The sequence below is a fragment of the Ornithodoros turicata genome, chromosome 2, assembly GCF_037126465.1.
Source record: "Ornithodoros turicata isolate Travis chromosome 2, ASM3712646v1, whole genome shotgun sequence".
NCBI lineage: Eukaryota > Metazoa > Arthropoda > Arachnida > Ixodida > Argasidae > Ornithodoros > Ornithodoros turicata.
This window is the reverse complement of record NC_088202.1, coordinates 43,774,487-43,796,793: the sequence shown is the minus strand read 5'-3', so window position 1 is coordinate 43,796,793 and position 22,307 is coordinate 43,774,487. Positions and strand designations below refer to the sequence as shown.

Below are 22,307 nucleotides of genomic sequence, written 5' to 3'. Positions count from 1 at the left end.
GCTTTATGTCCCGATTGGATGACGGTAATTTATCTCGGGCAGCCTCTGCGACATTTGCCTTCTCTTGGAACAATAAGAGGAGTATAGCACCGATGCATGGCTGGGGGACAGCGAGCACTCGGTGTGCGGCTCCTGGACTAGTACCATATTGAAACAGTGTACTTGAAAAGTACTTGCTCCGTGGGACCTTTTCTTTCTTTCTGTTCTTGATGAACGCGGCTCAATGCTAACCGGGGCAGTGCGGTTTGTAGCTACTTGAAGAGGCGATGGGGGCAACTTATTGCTTATATTTTAGATGGCGAAGGCTAACAACGCGGGTATAACACAACTGAGGGTGAGCACTAGAAGCGAGTTCTAAAATAGCTTATCTGGGCTACACAGATACGCGCGGAAGGTTGACCTGAGGAAAATACACGCAAGGGATAACCAGAGAGGGGATTTATAGGACTTTTCTCAGGGAGTCCTGCATCGGACAACATCCTACTACACAACCTAAGGTCAATTGAAACTCTATGTAATGACAGAAATTGAAGGGGGGTCAGGACATCCGGACCCCTCCCCCTTGCTCTATTGTTCCGCCACTGTTGATAACACATCGTACAAACCAATAGAGAAGGAATCGAACAACAATAAAAAAATACTATATGAGCGGCAGTAAAAATCATGGTGACATCAAGGATAGTCCACGCACACACATATATATACGGGGTCCGTCACGTAAAACTGACAAGAATTTTTATGAAAACCCTAAGAGAGCATCATAGATACTGTTTTTGCAGTTGAGTTCTTTGGCGAGGCGGATATCCTTTCGAAGAAAGTGTGCAACTACAAGATGACTAATTACCTAAAATTCATTAAATATGCCTTTTTAATGAGGGGATTTCGGGCAAAAGCGAGATAGCAGATTGATAGACTATCCTCGTTGAACACCATTCCACGTTTAAAAAATCCTGAAACACGCACGTGCGCTAAAATATCCATCCCCGAATTTTGGTATGCAAATGAGCCGAAACCGAAAATGCGCGCCTGAGAAGCGAACCACCCACGCCGACGAAGGCTTATCTGGCCGGCTGAGCGGCACCTACTCCAATTATCTTCACCGCTCCAAATCACGTGGCCCTCTGACGCGAAATGAGCGCTGTACTCCCCGCGTTCCCGGTCGCCGCAGTTTCGGTTTCGGCTCATTTCGGGGGTGGGTATTTTAGCGCACTTGCGTGTTTCAGGATTTTTTAAACGTGGAATGGTGTTCAACGAGGATAGTCTATCAATCTGCTATATCGCTTTTGCCCGAAATCCCCTAATTAGAAAGTTAATTAATGAATTTTAGGTAATTAGTCATCTTGTAGTTGCACACTTTCTTCGAGAGGATTTCCGCCTGGCCGTAGAACTCAACTGCAAAAACAACATATATGCTGCTCTCATCGGGTTTTCATTAAAGGTACTGTAAAGCAGCAGGCATACAATTTTATACTGCTGGCTCATTTGACAGCCTGGGTGCTCAGCATACAAACGCCACAAATTTCGTTCAAATCCACCTCGTAGTTTATTAGAAAATTCAGATTTAATATTACGGGCAACCCTGTGTCTAAGACCCGACACGAATTCCGCAGTTCCCCATTGTAGTGCGGCGAACATAAACATGCCAATAACAATGGGAGTGTACAGCGGCATGTGTGGACCGCTACCATCACCACGTCGGCTTGCCTGACGTGGTGCATTTTTGCGTGGGTGACTCTCATGGTGTTTCTGCTGACAGTTTGTTACTCATTTCCACCATGTACCAATGTTCTTGCGTTTTGAGATAATATATGTCAGGAACTATCTAGTTTTAACAAACTTTTCAAAGAAAGTTCATGAAGCCGGCTACTTAGCCCATGTCTTAGCCGATACAAGGTTGGGGACATGTAACACTGTTGCTCGACGAATAGGCGTTTGTTACCCACCAGGCGTTGCCCCTCGTCTTTTCACCGCAATTTCAGTCGTGATTAAAAAATATTTAGAGTTTTCACTCGCACATAAAATTTGCAGTGTGGATTTCTTTCGGAATAAGCTTTCAAATGCCGCTGCCAATATTAACAGATTGCCTCTGCTTTACAGTACCTTTAAAATTCCGGTCAGTTTTACGTGACGCACCCTGTATATATAAGGAGGTGATGATGCCGGCCAGCGGGCTCGGTGCTGCCCCAGTGCCAATTGTAGAAAATGAAATTTATGATGGAGATGGCAGTTCAGGTGATCAAAGCACGGTGGAGAGTCCGGTTGATGGCAAAAAAAAAAAATGCATATGAGCGGGGCTGGACAAGGGGGGTGGGGAATATAGGTTTATTGCAAAGAAAAAACAAAGGGACCTAGTATCCTGCCAATGGTAAAAGGGCGGCGGTCGACGGAAGTCTTCGGTGTTCATGGCATCTTCGGCATGCAAGAAGTTTCGCTTCGGTTCTGGTGCCTAAGTACAAATACTTCAAACTCGTGTCCGATCAGTTGCGTGATCGTATTGTAGAAAATTCTGGTGTCTTTAGACGTAGCTGCTCCAACGTAGCAAATTCAACCCATTCCTTCTATGGTGCTCATAATATATCACGTGAAGGGTAACAAATACCGATAAACCTGCACCTGCGTTTACTCGCACAATTATTTCACGGTTCAGGTGGGTACTAAACAGATCAGAGTAGTCTTCCGAGAACACGGTTTAATACGTATTCTTCCATGTAGATACCGTTCCTATTTAATACCTGCCTTAAAGGGTTTATAAACCTGGTCGCCGACCGGAGGTGATGAACTGCAAGGCTTGGAAGATGCAGAAAGGAAAGGGACTTGGCAGCCAAGAAACGGTTGAATACCCAGGCAGCCATATTAACATTGTGTAAGGTGTAACAAGTGCGATGAAATAATTAAACCTCTATATGCGATAAGGGGATAAATCGAGCAATCCCAAACAGAGAAAACTGCGAGTGAAAGTTTGGTAAAGTGATTGCCAGCTGAGTTTCCTCGATTAACGCAAGTGCAAAATGTGTAACATACGTATATGCACGTGTCTACTCTACATGCATGTCCTGCTAGCATTGTTTCTGGGTGTGTGACTGAGCAGAATTGAACAAAACCCAGAAGTATGACATATCATCCCCACCTTTCTTTTTTTTTTTTTTTTCAAGCAACACCGCATGCACAGGGTTTTCACGCAGGAAAAAACAGTTTTCACGACTCGGACTTTAATGGTGGTGCCAGGTAGGCCGAAGTTACCTCTGTGCAGCGGAGCAGCTGTGTTATCGTGCTGCTAAACGTGCACAATCTTAAAAAAACATGTCCTGTACGGCCAGCATAATATGACTTATTAGCTTAGTGCACACGTTTTTTCGATTGCAACGCTCAGTAGCACTGCTGACGCGGTCACGTCAGGTAGGGAGAACGTGTTTTTCGAGTGAAAGTCAAAATTCATTTCCACATCGGAACGAAATTTAAGCTGCACCATTTGTATGCGTGTGTAGAATAGGGGCCTGGTCTGGCTGTCCATCCCATTGACACGCATGCATTTCCCTATTCTTACCCTCCTGTGTCAATAAATTGCAATACGGTCCTAAATTTTCTTTCACAATTATACATACTGGTATGTAGATGTCGATACTGGTATGACGTTGGATAAGTCGACTTGCCCTACTAGATACAGAGGTTCAGTTACTTCAACGTTTGTCGCAGGAACGCCAATGTCAGGCCACGTCAGACATAAGGGCGCGTTCAGGGGTGGGCAGTAATACATTTTTTTTTCGTATTATAATACTAATACATAATATTGAACGAAAATCTGTATTATAATACTAATACGGTAATACTGTATTGTAATACATAGGTAATACAAGTAATACGTCAACACGGCAAAAGTGATTTATTTTTTTAAGCATCGTAGGATATGCACAAATATACACAACACAACGTACTACATCATGCAGTATGCATATTACTTATACAGTGTTTGACTTGAGAAGAAGCATTTTCTCGAAGAGTGCATCGTCAAGAGCTCGCCTGTTGGGCCGCAGTATGAGGTTGGCTAACGAAAATAGTCTCTCCACTGGCGCCGAGGAACGCAAGTTTGTGTTGTACATCAGAAATACGGACTTCACCATAGGGTAGTCATGCAGCATGGACATATTTACCCTTCTATCATCTATATCTTTTAACAGTTCTAGCTTTGTCTGGCACCCATGAGCCATAGCTGCTCAGTGGGCTGCGATGCTGGGGTAGTCGGGAACTCGTACAAAACATAGTCATCTGTGTTTACCTGGATGTCCCTCTTGATAGATCCCAAGTGTTCTGTCGCATTGACGAGTAGGTGCACTGACTAATCCCCAGAGGAGTAGGAAGGGAGTTGCCTCAGGACAGAAGCCGCCGATATTTCGAACAGAGACTGTTCTTTTTCTGGACACCGTCCTCATCATTGGCATGGTATTTAAAGGGTTAGGTGTGACGTGTTTAAAGGTTTATGCGAATTGTGGGTCAACAGCCCGGAGGGAAGAAGGGTTCCGTACGGGCTTCTACGGCCGGAGTGAATGGCTGCTTTGTTAGAGTGTGGAGGGGATTATGTGAACGTTGTGATCTAGGCTACAGACCGGTTACAGAAAAATGGAAGGTTCACGAACACGTGGACGAAACGGGACAACAGGCAAGCATTGGCAAGCATAGCGAAATTTAAGGAGGTTAGTGGTTACGTGGGGAAAACTCCAGAACAAGCGAAGGCTTTTTTTTTCTAATATATCTGTAATACAAAGTTGTGGCATGCAATAAAGAAAGTAGAAAGCAGTGGCCATGAAGAACATAACAGATGATAATGGAGGTAGAAGGGAAAAGCATATTTTATTTGTGAAGTGTTTCTAGGGTGCCTTGTGATTTGTTGATACCGGACGGGTGAAGAGCGTTGAACTTGTATATGAGATAAGACTCCCTATCACATCTGTCACGTGTGGATCTAAACCCGTTTTCTAGGATATATAGTTTAATGTTGTCAAAATTGTGACCAGGAACGTTAAAGTGTTAGTGTGGATTTCTACCCCAGAGGAGTAGGTTTTCAAGAGTGGATGACCTAAAACGTGTGGTGCGCTGACCCGCATGACCGGTTTATCATAAGGCTGGTAGCGCATACGGGGCGAACGAACACCTCAAAATCCGAAAAGTATTACTGGAGTACTATCATACTTGTAATACGCATTTTTGCGTATTATAATACGTAATACAGATACTTTTCTGAAACCTGTATTCTTATACGTAATACAAATACAAAAATATACTACAAAGTATTGTAATACATGGCTGGCTAGCCCTGGGCGCGTTCCCAAGCGTGTGAAGCACGTTACCAGCACGTGAAGTGGAAGAGAGAGAGAGAAAAAAATAGCGCTCTTCTTTCTCGCAAATTTCTGACAAAGTTTCTCCAGTAGTTTCAACATTCGTTTGTATTACGATAGCAGTGTTAGTTGTAACAAATGCTCCTGGCCGAATATCGTGCAGCTCGAGTTTCTCTTGATTTGGTAATTTGTACAGTTAGGTTTCACCGTCGTTGTATATTAGCGTTCCTCAATGTCACCCCTAGCTTGTAGAGCATATCGTACTCCAAAGACAATGGACGCCCTGGTATGTACTCTACGTTATCAGTTAGCCCAAGTATTTTTGTGAATGGTGGAATGCCTATTGTGTCGGATTTTCCATGTTACTCCGCTCATCCGTAGTGTGTAAAGTACGAACGTAAAATGTAAGGGTGCATGCAATTTGCTGGTGCCTAATGCCCAATGTGGGTATTCCAGTTCATTGTTTTGTTCTGTACTCAATGTACTCAACGGCGATGGTTTACCGTTCTGTTCCCATCATGTACACGCCAGCCATACACGCAGTTATGCAATTTTTGGAATCATGTGACCTTATCGACGCCCTCTGAAGTACCTGTGTTTCTCGGCTACTGTCCCAAGGACGCAGTACATTGTGTAGTGCGCTGAGGGCCATTGGTGTCTCTAGTATACGGTCATTTGAAATATTGTCTCATTAACTGGACTTATTGATTGATTGACTGATTGATTGGTCGATTGACTCATTCATTAGCTGTTCCCTGCTTGTTGTTTGTTATGCGTCTTTGTCATCTTGGGGTTGCATTTGTTCTGTTTTCCTATACTTTCTTTGCTATTCACGTGTTCTGTAGCCTGTCCTGACTTTGTGGGGACTCGCATCTTCATATATATATATATATATATATATATATATATATTATGTTTCAATTAGTCAGTCAATGGATCTCCTCATCATCATGCTGATTTAGTAGTTGTCCATGTTTTTGTGGAGCATTGGAGGACGATGAATAAGAAGAAGAGGGGGAGTTAGTGATCGTTCATGGTGATGGTGATTAGAGGAAGAGCATTGTGCATGGTTTTATTTTCATCAGTTTTTTTTCTTTTATTTTGTCTAATATTCCAAAAAATTCTTGCTAGGTTTTCTACTGGATTTTAAAATAACATTGGTACGATCAGCATGTATGATTAAACCGAGTCTCAGAGATGGTCTATTAAAAATTTTATTACCTTCTAACATTTGTGACGGTAGGTTTGTTGGCATAAAAAGAAAAATGGAGATGTTTGCCCAACTCTTATTGGGCCGGCTACTCCAATACCCTTATGGTAGCGAAGCCTGGCTACCAAGGAGTCTAAAAGTATGTTTGTCCCACAAATTTGCGACGGTGTTTTGTGCGCAGTGTATCGAAAGTTTTACTGTGTGTGTTGTGTGTTTGTGTGTGTGTGTGTGTGTTTTCATCTTTGTTCCTGAGCAGGATGAACCCAGCGCATTTATTTTTTGCGAGATGCGTGTTGGCATTATGAAAGGACCTCGTACTTTTCAAAGGAGTTGCCCAATTTTTATTGATGCTAGTTTTTAAGAATGTTGGAGAAAGTGCCAATAGGACATCTTGAAATTGAATAAAATTCAAACACAGCTCACGTAAATGCGCCATAGCTATCGAATATACATATGTTGTTTGGTAATTAGAGAAATAGCGAGTGCCCCACAACACTTATGAATGATAATCTCATGGGGCGTTTTCCCGGTTATGTTGCGCGTGGTCCCTACAACAAGACTTGTAGGTTGATATGATTTTATGAGTTCGCGTGTTATGCACTCGAATGTAGGAGGACAAGTCCTTAATGTTTTGTCCAGTAGACCTGTGGCTGTTAGAAAAATCGCACGCCACGACCACGAGGAGCTAGCTTTGTCTTATCGCGCATGATCCCAAACCGAGAAGCGCGTATTCAAGGACAGACCTCGCGTATGTCTTTACAAGACGTTTTTAGAAGATCACGAGAACTATGTTGCGTTGTGGCGATGAAAAGAAAATACAACGCCTTTACATGCCTTGGCTATAACGTGTTCTAATTCATCAAGTGATTGGCGAACTAAAGAGTATTATTATTATATGCGTAGCATTTATTCCTGATATGTTGAAGCGCTTTTTCCTGACACGCTAGACTTGATACCCCATAAAAGTGTCCACGAGCAATGCTAGAAACGTGCATGCAGTGGCGTGTGAAGATCATTAGTGTTACTAAGGGGACACTGAAGCACAAAAAGAAAGTCTTGTCGGGGAATGAAAGGCGCCGTTACCTTTATAGCGATACACAAGGAACGGGATTCATTCGTTATATCGTTCGCGAACGATACCGCGATTTACGCTTTTCCTCTTCCTCTCCTCCTCAAGAAGCGCGACATTGCGGAGCGGCCTGTCACTGTTTTCCTCAAATGATCTCTCGCCACGATTGGGCAAAGCGTTTGACGAGACCAGTGAGAGCCCGCTCCACATTGCCGCCCTTCTTCAGAAGGAGAGAGGAGGGAAAGCGTAAATTACGTTATCTCTATCGATCATAAATCACGAACGGCGTAACGAATGAATCCCGTTTCTTTTGTATTAATGTCAGGGCGACTTTATTCCGCGAGGTGAAATCTTTGCTTTTAGAGCCCCTTCTAGATGCGCGTTAGTATTGAATGTTTAACTTGTTATCGAAAAGAAACGCATAGGTGCCAGAATGCCCCAGTTTTAATCGTGTTTTTTTTTTTTTTTTTCACGTAGCAGCTCTAAGAGTACTGCTTACCCCTCCCTGCAGCATATGAGGTTGGTCCTCTCTATGTTGTTCATCATTATTCTTTTTCTTTTTCTCTTCTTTTTTGTGACCGTGGTGTTGTGGAGTAAATTTCCAGGGTCATTGGACTAAAATGGGGAGTAATTGCAATCTCGAGCACTATAAGCCGTAATTACTCCGCAATTTACACTTAAAATGCAGCAATGAGATAGGATGTCGACTGTCACGACACATCGCCCCAATCGTAGTGACCGAAATAAAGTGTTCTGGTTCTAGCTATGCATAGCAGTTCACTATTTGCAGTGGTAAGAAAGAGAAGAGACTGGTTCTTTTCTTAGTCTGTCCCATAGAGTTCTCAGGTTTCGACAGTAGAGCAGAAAAGAGGAGGATGTCGTAGCGGCGTGACTGTTTGCTTCTGAACGGATATTTGAGAAAGATAGCGAAACTCGATCCAGGGCTTTCCTTGTCCGCCCACGGCGAATTGTCCGCTGCCCAACGGCGACGGACGTCAGTCGCGTCAGGGATGATGAGCCAATTTTCATTTCGCCCAGGAGAGCCTGAAAACAGTTTCAGAAACGTACGATTCACTTATGGGTGCTGTGGCGGAGTAGGCGCTAGCCCACAGAAGAGAAGGGAAAAAATACGCTCCTAATTGACTTACCAGTCTTCGGCAAATATGCCCGCTAAGTATTGGCGAAGATATCCGAGAACTTTTTCTATCACTAAGGCGTTCGAAAATTTACTCAGGATTTCAACGATCGTAGCTTTTCCAAAGCGACTTTGTCGTCGAAAGCGTGTGGCGAGCCGCTTTTGTGGCGTTTGCTGCGACCCAAGAGGTCCATGAGAACGTCCATGACCATGGGAACAATCCAGAACTCAGAAAGAGTCACTTCGGAGGCTAGTACAATCCGAGCTTGGAAACAAGAACATGTCGAAGGGTCCCTCCATAATGGGCGTGTAATCACGGTGGGAGGTAAGGTGCCTGTGTAAGGCACCTGAGGTAAGGATAGTGTCTGTGTAAAAGGGGCTAGCTTTCGCTTGTCCCATCCTACAGGTGGCAATACGAAAAGGGGCTACCTCCATAGGTGCTCCTCTTGCTTGATGACAATACACAACAATGCATACATTGACAATACACACACTTGCATCGTTGCATGGTGACGTCCAATACGCATATTAATATTTGACATGTAGTGATCTGATCACGTGCTCTAGAGTTGGTATCTACGTAGTCCTTGTGTAGTCCGTGTGAAACGTTAAAGAGAGACACTGTGTGACTGGTGTTCCGCTCCGGTGCCATTTGCGAACACATATACAGGGTGTCCACGCTAACTGTGAACATATTTTTAAAATATATATATAACACTTTTTCCAAGATGAAATCAATTGCAATATAGCATATGCTGAAGGGCGCTCCCTAGGAGGGCATTAGCAAAGTCCAAAGGCAATGTCTTAATTGACTTTCATTAATTAACTTGTTAATTATAAAAGCGACAAAGTTGTCCCAATGAGGACATCTGTTCCTTTCGGTCACCTGATATCGTAGCCGTTTTCAGAACAAAAATCCGTTCGATAGATCGCCCGTAAAAAATTAGTGAAGGAACGCCATTTTTTCTTTATTTTGTTCATTGCGCATCTTCGCAGACGCGTATTTCCTTCATCCCCAACGTGAGAGGGAAAAGGAGTACAGGGCCGCCTCATGAGTCGAAGATGAGCTTTAACTTGGGGAAACAAAACAAAAACAAATGTATCGGGTGACTGTATCGGAACTGGCCTTATCTGGGGTTGCATTTTCTGTTTCCTTTTAATCTTTTTCCAGGACGCGAGAGGCGATAGTGTGCTCTTTCTTCCTCTCACATTGGGGGTGAAGGAAAGACGCGTCCTCTACGAAGCGCAATGAACAAAATAAAGAAAAAAATAGCCTCTTGCCTTCAATGGTTGACCACATGGTATAGCATGTGTAAAACGCAACCTCCACTTGGGAGCTTTGTTTTACGACATGTAAGATGGGGTTTCCTTCGCGTAAAATTGACTGCGTCCATAGGTAGTACATGTAAATATGTAGTAAATGTAAAAAACTTGATGTAAATACACGCGAATTGCAGCAAGACTAAATAAGTCAGTGGTGAGCTTTCCCTTCGAATCCCCATTATAATGTTCGCCTGGGAGGGGGACAACACAGTAAGCCTGCTCTTCGTTTTTGGGTGCGAATAGTGGTGGTAATTGTAGCTGGTAAGCTGGAAGCGCAGTTTCTGATACGCTATGTAATCACAAGGCATCGCGCCATTGCTCCATCCATCAGCCTTCAATAGAAGGCTGATATGTCAACAATAAAAAATAAACAAAAGAACTGAGCGGTAAACCGGGCTTAAGTGGACCAAGGTCGCTTGTCGCAAGTGCCTTTAATTCACTAGAATACTTCTCAAAATCGAGCTCCTGTAGTCCACAGAGGAATGATCGCTTCTTCTTCCTTTCTTCCTTTCTTTTTTTTTTTTTTTTTTCGTTTTCCTTTCAAGGATATAGGCTGGGACCGCCGTTGTACCACATCGCGTTTCACATCACCAACACAACCACTTCCACGGATCCACAAAGACAATCACAGTTCGCCTACTGCAGTGACGCTTTTGACTGGGTGCATTGACACTCCCTATGCAGCATTGTGATTCGCAAGAAGCTATCGATCTCGCACTTATGAGTTATACGGCGCTAGTTTTTCCCAGAATGATTCACATCCTTGGTATCTTTCATGCTGTCATCAGAGTCGCTGAGAAGCATCTGATGTGGAAATAATGCTCAAGAACTTGCTAGCATAAGGCGTAAAGCACCATTGTGAATAACCCTTGGTATTCACTAAATGCTGATTTTGGACACAGATAAGAGATACTGGTGAAAATAAAGACCAGCTATCAGACAATAACCATAAATGTTATCGTGCTTTTATATAACCCAGTCATTATCACGATCAACTTCACCAGCGTCGTAGTTCTCGCACAAATATGAGCGTTTCCTCGCACAGGACCGCGCGTTGTTTCGCAAACGATATTGCGCTGCCCTTGTGGCCACTGCGCCGTTGGCTTCACCCGTGGCACCGTTCACGTGCGGCAGAAACAGCTTTACGGCGGCGTTCGCTCTGTTTTGACGTCTGAAATATTTGCCGGGCACAACAAAGACTATTTTAAGTACCTATGGTGTCCACATGCACGAGCGAGGAAGGGTCAGTAAAACGGTGGCTTAAAAACAGTAAACTGCAATTGCAATAATTGGCTCGACGCGAGTCGTCTCATGTACAGCTCAAAATCGCCAGGAATATGCAGTGACTCGCGGAAATCTTGACGCACTTTGTTTCTCTTAGCTTGAGGCAGTTGCCGATTATACAGAACGTGTTTATTCACGACTAAGTTAGACTGCACTTTCCTCTCATCTTAAAGGTTTAGAGCAGGTTCATGTTTTCCTTTTGCGCCCTGCGAAAATGTCGATACCTGAAAGAGAAACATTGTCGCTCGAAAAGAATATATCGCGCAATAACTAGAATACAGGAATGTGTTCTGCTTCATTTTGCCGCTGAGAAAGTTTTCATCACGAGCGCGAGCTGATCTCGTTCATTGAAAGACACCGAAACGTTCCGAACATGTGGAATTTGCTAAAAGTGTGCGACAGAAAAATGGAAAATTATTGCAACAAAACATCCGGGACAGGTTTAAGCCTACGCTTAAATCCACCCACACTGTGATTAAACTTTTGGAAACATAGCGGGATGGGTGAACTGTCTCGTCACATGCCCATCCACGCACGGACCGGCCAAGTCCAACAGCGGTACTGCAGGCGCCATCTCTCGTTCACGTCGCGAAACCCGCGCGAGCGTTCGATCGCAGAGCCGGCGTTCCCCCGCGCCGGCAAGAAAGTTCTGATGCGTAGATGCGCGGAGTTCCACGAGCCGGTCGACGTTCACGCCCGGCGACCTTATCGGCACAACCGACCTGCGACAAGTACCGGCCTGTCATCTTCACCTTCGTTCCGGAATGCGCCACCGAGGCCCACTGCTCCACGGTTGACACCGCTTCGCAGTATCTCCGACTTCCCGCGAGGCATCCTCGGCAGCAAACCTTCATCCATGTCGGCCCTCTGCGTAGCTGCGTCATTGACAGGTTCTTATTCATTTCACAAGTCCACATCCCTTTCATGTCATTATTTCGGTGTCTGTCGACTCGCAACCGGCTAATGTATTATCGAGCACCGCTGTCCTTGAGTGGCCGTGACCTTTTCGCCGGTGTCAACAATCGGGTACGCGGGTGCCACTGTTAGTGCGCAGCGCTTTTTGGTATAGGACCGGCTGGTGTTTCGGAAAATCCTAACGGAGGGGAAAACTGTCATTTCACCAGCTTCCACTGGACAGGTCGACCTTGCTGTGTTTGCCCATCAAGGTCGCAGTAGAGGTACGTGGGGTTGTTATTATTGATCGCGGCTTATTCTAGAACGGAATAACAAAATGGTGCTGAGTACGTATGATGGGGCGACGTTTCTTGTCAGATTTGTCGTTATTGCGGGTGATACGCCACGGCAATATCGTAGCAAAAGTGCGATAACAGTGGATATTTCCAGAGAGTAGGTGAAACGAGGAAGTGAGCGGCGAACAGCTGTTGACCGTGGCGGATGACGACGACGACGACGCGTGGAATGTGGCGTTGGCAGGCAAACAAATTCGATTTAGTGCGAGTTGTATGTAACGCAGGGGCGGATACAAGGCTCGCAATTTAGCACACAAACGCCGATCGTTGTCTCCCACTGTTACATATATTGCTATTGAGTGGCCGGCACTCCCAGTGTTACGTAACCGCCCTTCGATTGTTGTGACACCATATTTGATGAGCTCGGAAGAAAAGCGTGCGCGTAAGCGGGTGCGACACACAGTGATACGTCCACGTATACGAGAAAGAGGTTTTAAAGAATTGGGAAATCGATGAGATCCTGTATGTAAATATGGAGAGTCTGTAGCAGTACATGTGGCAGGCGCCCTATGAGGGAAACGGCACGAACAGTTGCGAAAACATTCTTCCGTGTTCCTTTCTTGCCTCTCCGCAACCACCAGAAGCGAATGTGATTTTTTCTTCTTTCGTATTCAGCTGCAACGTGAAAGGAAACACGTTCTTTTTTTCTTTTTTCTTTTTTTTTGTCACGTTGTGAGTGACGCTATGCCATCAAAAGATGTTTCGTAACCATGTAACCCTACCTACTTTTATTTCGAAATTTGAGTGCGTGTTTGTTTTCTGTTTGTTCTTGTTTTCTTTTTCTTTTTTCAAGTAAGCTCTGCCTATGATTGTAAAAAAAAATGTTCTGTTACCTTCAATGCTGTCGTATACCGTCCAAGAACCGGGGCGTAAAATAAAGATAGCTGAATTCTTCCTCAAGATAATCCCGCTTTTCTGAAGGATTCCGGCGCTCAAAGTGTAATACTTTTGAACAGCACTGATCCTCGATTATGATTAGCTAAGAGGAATGATGTAGGCACGGATTCTCTTTAGGAGAACCAGCCTATGTTCCTCTCTTATGTGGAATTGTTGGTGAGAATTAACGAACCCGATTGGTGTGTATGCTAAATATAATGTGACACTGATGTTGTGATACAGTCGTATGCCGAACCTTCCGGAGCCGCACCGCCCATTGATCATGCTCTCGAGACAGCTGAAAGTTGTAGTCTTCAATGGGAGGACCTCGATATTCCCAGTGGCGAAATCTCCGATCTCGAAGTTCACGTTCTCGATACAAGGAAAATCAAGGAGAATGCTCGATTGCTTCGTAAGCTGAAATGCCGTGTATTAAAAACGCGACAACACTGTTTAACCACTCAAATTCACGTGTTTTCGATGTCTGTCCAGGTCGTATTAGCGAACGAAAGCCACATCTTAACAGCCGTTAGGCTTAGTATGGCGGACACGACGGAAGCAGTATGTTGGTTAGTTTATTATTAGGTTAGTCCTAGTTCGCCGTTGGTAGTTTCCCGCCCGCATCTGTGTTTCATAGTCAGATAACATTTATTTACGGTAGTTTGTTTCGCAGCGGGAATTTCGATCACTTTATTTCGAGGTACACCCGTCTGGAATGATGGATTCGCTTCGACGATACCTATCGGCGTGCACTTCTTCCGTTATCGCGTGAGACTCCTAGCGGTGTCGCCATTCACCCTGATCACTTTGTCCTGTGCACGGTCAGCAGAGACGAGAACCGTACGTCCAACAGTAAGATGATCAGTGAGCAAGGTCAGCGAGCGATCGGGATGGGCGTCCGCTTCCCTTCCATCAGCTCGGCCACCTAGTAGGCTTTATTTTACGACCGTCGCGTTTCTCCCCCCTTTGACGCACCCGCTTTCCTGACGTCACAGGGAAAAAAACCGTCGCAAGAGGAAAACAGAAGCCGTACGAGCTTTTCTCGTACGACTGACGGCCGAGTCTTCGAACAGTAAACGTAAGACATCACGTACCCAACATTGTTCATATATTTTCTGTCTGTGTGTGTTAGTTGTTCCGACGCGAAGCGTATTGTCTGGGGGGTTAAAGCCTTAAATGCGAATTCTGACTTAGAGGCAGGGGAAGACAACTTTAGACGAATGCCAAGGTAATTAACCTATACAGCACCGAGCCGTTAAGTTCTAAATCGTATTCGCTCCGACGAGGCGCCATATAGGAAGCTGAGAATGGCTGAAGTTTCAATGTATAGCTTACGCGCTTCGAATTCCGTCCGCCGTTTTGACAGGTGGGACAATGCATTCGTATCTCGCATTTGTCGTAGCAGGGGACAGAGAGGGCTGTCAATGTACTACGGAGTGGCAGCCATGCTGTAATGTAGCCAAATGCACGCTGTGACTTGGGGATTCGAGTTCTTACCGCTAGAGCCGCAATAAACCGTCAAGGCAAATGCAGAAATGGAAAACGGTCGTTCCCATTTCTTAACACCACGGACACTATATTTCTCGAATGAAATTCTACATGTCCTTTCTTTTTTTTTTTTTTTTTTCGTTTCTTTTTTCGCACGGCCCTTGCACGCTTAATGTGGAGCTCTTTTGCAACGGCCGAATGGTCGCGGGGTACTATTGCTTGCGATCCTTCTCCTGGGAAGATTTTCCGTATCTTTTGATCTATTCCTCCTGTTGTTTTTGCAATGAAATCGGAACCGTGCCCCACATATTCTGCGAAGGCCTATTGTCAAAAATATTTTTGTCTCGAGTGGAGCGCACGTTTCCGTTGCGCTGCCCCATGCAGTGGACGTCACTTAGTACCGCACCCCGTTCGTGTGCTCATCGACCATACTAATCTTCTTTGGTTTCGAAACACTGTGGCGTGTACGTAACAGGGCTGTTGTCCAACGAAGGCGCTATTTCACCATATTGGCAGCGATCGCTTCCCTTCGTAGCGCTGTAGGAGCCCACTTGACCCATGAGCTGCATGGACCTCATGCCTTTTTCTCCGACGTGGGTTGCACAAAATGTGTCCAGCGTTCGAAATATGTTCATCTCCTTCAGTTCATCGTAAAAATTTCTTACTACCCGGTTTGCTTGAACCTGTTAGGTTGTCATAGCAATTTGCGGTAATACACAGCACCGTCACAGTGGGCTTCTGTATGTGGTAGCATAGTGTTCAATGACGTAGTGTTTTCGTTGTAAAGCTGTACGCCGTAATATTGTCGGTTATGTAATGGTGCATATCGTTGCATATCTAATTGAGCTTCGTATATTCCACTGTGCGTTTTACATATACCATCATCCTTCCGTTCACACCTGCATAACGTGTAGACAAAATTTTCTGTATACTATAACGTCCGTACGCTCCCTTTCCCCCTCACAATGTCATTATGGCTTCCCGGAAAATTTCACTGCTCTGCTGATCAGCGGATCGTGCTTTCTGGATACATTAACATTCGCGGTTTGGTCCGATGTTTTCCGTCGTGCGTTCCCCGTATCGTAATGGCGCACAGTCTTCGCACCTCATCCGCGGTGAATGATGAGAGGAGACGAATGTCATCACCTCGGAAGACGCGCTTTTGACGTCCCACTTTATCTATCGTCTACCCACACACTCTTTTACCTGTTGAATATGTGGTTTAGCTCTGTCTCCATGTGCTTCCTGCATGTGTTTGTCGCACCGTGTCCCGTACGCCCCGGCGTGTGTTGGCAGCTGTCCGGTGGCAGTGTGGTTAGCTGGTTGTGTGTGTCGTACGACAACCACTAACTGCTTTGCCGACAGGACGGCAGCCTGAATCGGCTAGTGGTGTGCTCTCAAACGACCTATCAGGTAAGTGCTCTGAAAGTCTAGCGCTTTCCATTACTGCACAAAAGATATTTCGACGGGTGTTCACCCGTTGACTTCACAACCTCTGTATAGACCGTTTACAGCAGCCAGTTGCTTCGGGCGCTAGTAGATGGCGCCACAGTAGCCACGCCATTGCTTGCCTTCTGCGAGAGTCTGTGTACCTTTGCCTATGTGAGTGGTTTCCGACCTTTTTTGCCGCTGTGCTACAGTTCTCTGCAAAATCTGGAAAAGCAGAGGGACGACTTGTTCCGTGATTGAGTGTAGAAACTGTGACAGAGATCTGATCGTGTGGGACGAAGCTATTTGTTAAATTCACGAGCCGTCGCTATACAAAGACTGCCCGCGTTCGAGGCCTTTTGCAATGCAAGGGTTTCCACAAAGAGAGAAAAACAAGCTGATTCGACAACAGTAGGTATCGAATCTTCAGAGGAAGGATTTCAAACCGGGAGAGTCAGCGAGGGTAAGTAATGCAGCCCTCAAAGTGGCTCAGCATTTCTGTGTGAGCCCCAAAATTCCGCTGTAAGCGTTGGCTGCTGCTTGTGAGAATAAACTTTCCCCCATAGTTGCAGGGGTCACGTTCCTTGCAGTTGAACGGTTCCGTGTACATGCCTTGTCAGTGCACGAAGCACTCGATCGTGAGCCCCTTGTTTGTCGCCTCTACAACCTTGATGAACGGTGTACAAATATGACTGCACCTGCTGCTCAAACCCGCTTTACATGTGCATGTTGCCGCCAAAGTGGGCCCGAAGCTAGTCTCTGTACTACACGTTCTTCTCACTGTTTGTGTCGACCTGATGTCGGCCTTTAAAATTCATACACCATCGTTGCACTGGCACAGTACTACACCGACATGGCCGCTGTCAAACAGCTTCGTTCCCTTTGCAAATTCTCTGTAGCTCAGCGCAGGCTTTCCGTCTCCCTCTAGCTCGTTGATCATGTGGTTGTATACACCTGAAATCAACAATAAAAGTATATGCTACTTCATAACGACAACATAACAGCCCTTACATGCATATATTTCTCAGGTAGTTGTACCGCAACTCTTGCGATAAAAAGCAAGAAATCACGATTAAGATATTACATTATGAACGTACCCACAACGTAACGTATGCGCAACAAAACAACAAAAGAAGAGGGACCCCCTCCCCGCCGAAATATGTAGTAACCGAGCATAGTGGGGCCGATCATCTGGGACGCACGAGGACAGAAATATCACTCTAAATCAAGCAAATGCACTCACCTGACCGTTGAAGCTTCGGCCAAAGCCTCGTGTCATCCTTCCATCTGGAATTCATTGCAAAATAATTAAAATCGGAGAAAGCGTCTCAGGGCTGCACAGCCGTACTACGTGCGCCGTGCCAGCAGGCAGCCGAAAGAGAAGGCAAGCAGTGGCGGGCAAGGTCACGTGCGCTAAGATGGCGGCGCCCAGATAACTCTGTTGTAAACGGTAGATCGGATTGCGCAACGACTTTCGATTCATGTAAAACAATTACGGCTGCTTCTGTGGCGAGGTAATAATATTACCTCGCCATGCATATACACACACATTGGAAAAGCGCGTTTCTTTTTCTTTTTTTTTTTCTGCTTTTGGATCTTCTTGTTACGTACTAAGAATACCATGCATGTGCTTAAAATATAGCCGATCTCGGCTTGTGCATACTGTAAACGTATTTTTATTTGCGATGTATTAATTTTTGCAAATTTCGCGACCGCTAAAAATTTGCGAAAAACTTAAACTCGCGAACACAGCTTGACGTTTATTTCGCGAAAGGAAACAGCGCTGGAATCGCGAAATTAAATACTCGCGAATAACTTCGCAAATGACTGAATGCGACATACATACATCACGAATAAAAATATGTTTGTAGTATGTTGCCTGAGAAACTGTAAGGGCCACCAGGAAGAAGCAGCCGCTTGCCGTACAGCGGCTATAAACAGGCACGGGTACCTTTACGAAACCGTCTGTTTTTGTGTGTCTGTCTGTTTTGCTTTTTTTCCCTTTTTTTTTTTTTTCAGGTGTTGTCAATCCTTTCACTTTTCTGTTCTCTCTTGCTCACTATATTGTGTAATGGGATTTGGCAGCATGGTAAAAGCAAACTGCGGTGTACTACTATTGCACTAAAACGCAGCCAAGCTTCACATTCATGAAACGCGAGATTTCTTTCTCTCTCCTCAGTTACCATGCAGGTTCCGCACTGTGGTACACGTTCACCTTCGCGTTTTGGCGTTTCCTAAATTTGGTATTTGATGCTGGTGCTACGTTTCACTGAGCCATGGAGATCTGTTTTGGTTTAGATGAAAGTAATGTTACGGACTTTACGGACACTTTATGGATAATGTAAAGTTTGATATTTGGAACTAAGGCCGTGGAAATGCTTTTGTGGTAATATCTCTACGAGGCTCCCTTTATTGTGTGGTTTAGTGGTGGTCACTCCTCAAGTGAGATATAAAAAAAGCTTTGTGGAATTTTTCACGCCCTATTTTCGTGGTCTCCCTGTATTTTCCTCGTGAGACAGTTTATTTCGTTTGAACATCTTGCGGCATCTTCCACAGCCCATTGCTCTTCGCTGTGGAATAATGCTAACTTCGTTCTGGGTAGGGGAATATTTATGTGCGTCTCGCTTGATAAAGCTCAGTAACACAGCCTTATCTTGTCTGAGGCAGCATTTCCTCGTCTGTAAAAACGAGGCTTGCAGAAGTTGATAGATGTCTACCCACTTTACCAAGGGAAGCTCAGGTCGGTGTGCCTGTAATGCCGGGAGTCCTTTTGTGGACGGATTTCTTAAATGGATTCTTGCTGTGTGACCCAACTAACAATTTTATTTTTAAAACATTTGCCGTAGGTCTCACTCTCACCCAAGGGTTTTTGTCTCTTTCCCACGCAGAGCGTCGTACGTGTCCTTTGGTGGACTCCTGATGCGCCTGCAGGGAGACCCGAACAACTTGCACGGCTTCGAAGTGGACAACCACGTGTACTTGCTCATGAAAAAGCTGGCATTCTGAAGCTGCCCGGGAAGAGTCATTACGAACGTTGTCCATATCATCAGTCATCATGAGGTCGTCCTTTGTAATTAAAAGATTCATTTTCTACCGAGCTCCGTCTCGTGTACTGTACTTTACTTCGAAGGAAACGAAACAGTGATCTTTGCATGTGGCGTGATTCGATGAAATAAGAATGAAACAAGGATACTTGGTGTTTCGAAAGTCCTCTCTAGACCGCGTGGACCACCACCAGGAAACAAGAACTGGTCGCTTAAACGACGTGACATAGTCACTAAAGGTCTGCCAGTCAGGACCATGCCTTGGCTGCCGTAGGCACGGAGAACAACTGGCACCAGCCGCATGGGACGCCATTGGTAGCCGCAAAAAAATAAAAGAAAAAAGCCAGTTTTTGGTGCACTTTGGTGTTTGTATGTTTTCGTGATTAGGTGTTCCACCAGTGGCACGGCCGAGCGGGTTACGGCGTCCCGATCGTTGGTGGTAACCAAGGTCGTGCTGAAGACTGCATGGGAGGTGGTGCGTTCGAATCCTACCACCGGCTGTGTTGTCTGAGGTTTTCCCTGGGTTTTCTGAAGACTGTCCAGACGAATGTCTGCACAGTGCCCCCCGAAGTGAGCCCAGGACGCATACTAACCCCCTTGTCCCCCACCCCCTTCGTGCTGTCCTCTGTCCACATCTGTACGCCGCTCGTAGCCACAGTTGGTTCGCGGCGCTATGATGGAATAAAAAAAGATGTAGTTCTATTGAGGCGGGGGGGGGGGGAGCGTTTAGCTTCTTCGGTGCACGGGTGCTTAGGGTATACTCACGGCATTTGCATGCTTTTGAATCAAGCTCGTCTCCATCCTCCATGATCTATTGTTAAGTACGCTTGACATGTCGACATCTAGAATACAGGCTGGCGATAATACATCGTGTCCTTGCACGTGTCCCGTTTTCCGCGTTCTTGATCACGAGCAAGCGGTAATATTCGGAACAGACGAGCGGAAGAGCAGTGGCGGAAAAGGTGAGGTTACGAGAGTATTTGGAGTATGCTTCTATTCGGTGTTCGTGCGACGACGACCATCACGATAGTAAAGAGTAAATTACTAAGGTGCGCTTGGTGCTCTTTCCACATGAAGCTTGCGTAGTGTTGAATAGTTGGAGGAGCCAAGTGTTAAAATATCGCACTTCTGCAAACTAAGATGTATTGTAGAATGGATTGTGAAAGGCTATTTGAGAGAAACATTTGAGGAGGGTGGCATGACAAACGATCCAATTTACACGACAGGACCAATCCTACATATAGGGGGGGGGGGTATGTTTACTGCAGAGAAAAGAAAGGTTAGCCAATGATGATGTATAGGCTTGCTATTCCCAAATCCTAAGAAACAAACAAAAGAAGATAAAAGCAGCAGAATGACAGAAAATTATACGGGCCTCTGGCAGTATCGGTACAATTTCTTCTCGCTGCGGCGTATTCCAGCTCTGCGCTGCCTTACAGGGACAATTCAACAGGTGACTTGACTCTGAAGATAAAGAAATCTTTGAGGTAAGAAATCTCGCTCTGTAATAGTCACGTCAAGACTGAGCAGCTTCTCGCTTGCAACTTCGAGTTTCCCTATCATCGGACCTCGTAGAATGGCGCTATTAATGAACATCATCACATACCGTATACGAGACCGTGCGAATTCACGAGGTGAAGTGGGGCACAGAGAGGGCCATCCAGTTTATCTTTTATCGAGAGTGATGTGCTTGCTTTTCTGACTATCTGAAGGTGACCGCGAGAAATACAAAAACGAAAACTGCCGCAGCTCGACTTTCCTGCCATTCGTTGCGGCTCTCAAAATCCTGCTTTGACGTCGAATTTCCGCGACATCTGCGTCATGACCTGTTTGTGCGCGTTTTGTTCATCTACGTAAAGTTGATCAAAAAATCATACCCGGTCGTGTTGAGTGATCGCTGTTGGGAGCCTCGTTGGGGAAACAGGATCGATACTTTCACCCAAGGTGAGTGCATCTGACACGTGGCGAGCTTCCCAAAATACCTTTGTTTGTGGGAAGAACTGCGATTGGTTCAAGGCAGCTCTTCCCGGATTCGACACCTGCAACGTGTTTATATAATCAGATTAAACTGCGTAGTGCAAGTACAACATGTAGTGCCATTGCATAGCGCGAGTTACAGCATTTTTGCTCCGATATGCTTTTATTTTTATACTTTTATTAATATTATAAAGGTTGGGGGGGGGCAGCTTACGGGCTTGAAACCGGCTCGTTCAAACAACATCATATCCTCGAATGTAGTTCGCTCGATGTCAATATTTCCATACGCGCGTCCGGAGCATAGAGTCTACCGGCCTGGTAAACATGGAATTGTGAAGGAAGTTTCCAATAAGTAGCTGATCAGGGAAAAACTCAGCCAAGTGCCATGACGATACGCAGGTAATCCGGGGTGCCGATCAGTGCGGTTGAGCGGTTACGCCACAGCAACGTTGTGGCGAGTAACAATTCGCCAGTACGACAAGCTCTGAGGCAGAAAAGAAGGGCAGCCCCACTAATAAGTGACCTGTAACAACAAAGACAGGGTCCGTAAGTGGGGCACATGCAATACGCGGTCTCTCTACGGCACGACAGGAGGAAAAAAAACTATTCTGTTTGCTTGGATTCAATAAATGATTGTTATTTTTCTGTTTTTGTTTTTGTTTTAATAAATGATCTGTTTGATTAATGATTTGTATCAAAACGTAGGAGTAGGCACAAAGGTGTCTTGTTTTGCGTCAGGGAATTCGCTTGAAATGAGTTAGTGAAAACCTGGAAAAGGTTGGGAATTTGAAGGCTACAATTTGGTGGAGAATGTTATGCGGAGATTTCACCACACGGCTCCACCAAGAAATGCCTCGTGGGCAGACGTGTGTTTTGTGTTTCGGGGAGAGATT

At 45.3% G+C, this 22,307-nt stretch overlaps 1 protein-coding gene across 1 annotated transcript in view; it reads left to right on the top strand.

Annotated features, from left to right (window-relative positions):
• Positions 1–19,490, top strand: part of LOC135385341 (DNA-directed RNA polymerases I, II, and III subunit RPABC3-like) — a 125,656-nt gene extending 106,166 nt beyond the window's left edge. The window contains exon 4 of the mRNA XM_064614614.1: positions 19,282–19,490. Within this exon, the coding sequence (XP_064470684.1) occupies positions 19,282–19,399 (118 nt within the window). The 3' untranslated portion in view covers positions 19,400–19,490. The remainder of the gene's footprint in view (positions 1–19,281) is intronic.
• The last annotated feature ends 2,817 nt before the right edge of the window (positions 19,491–22,307 follow it).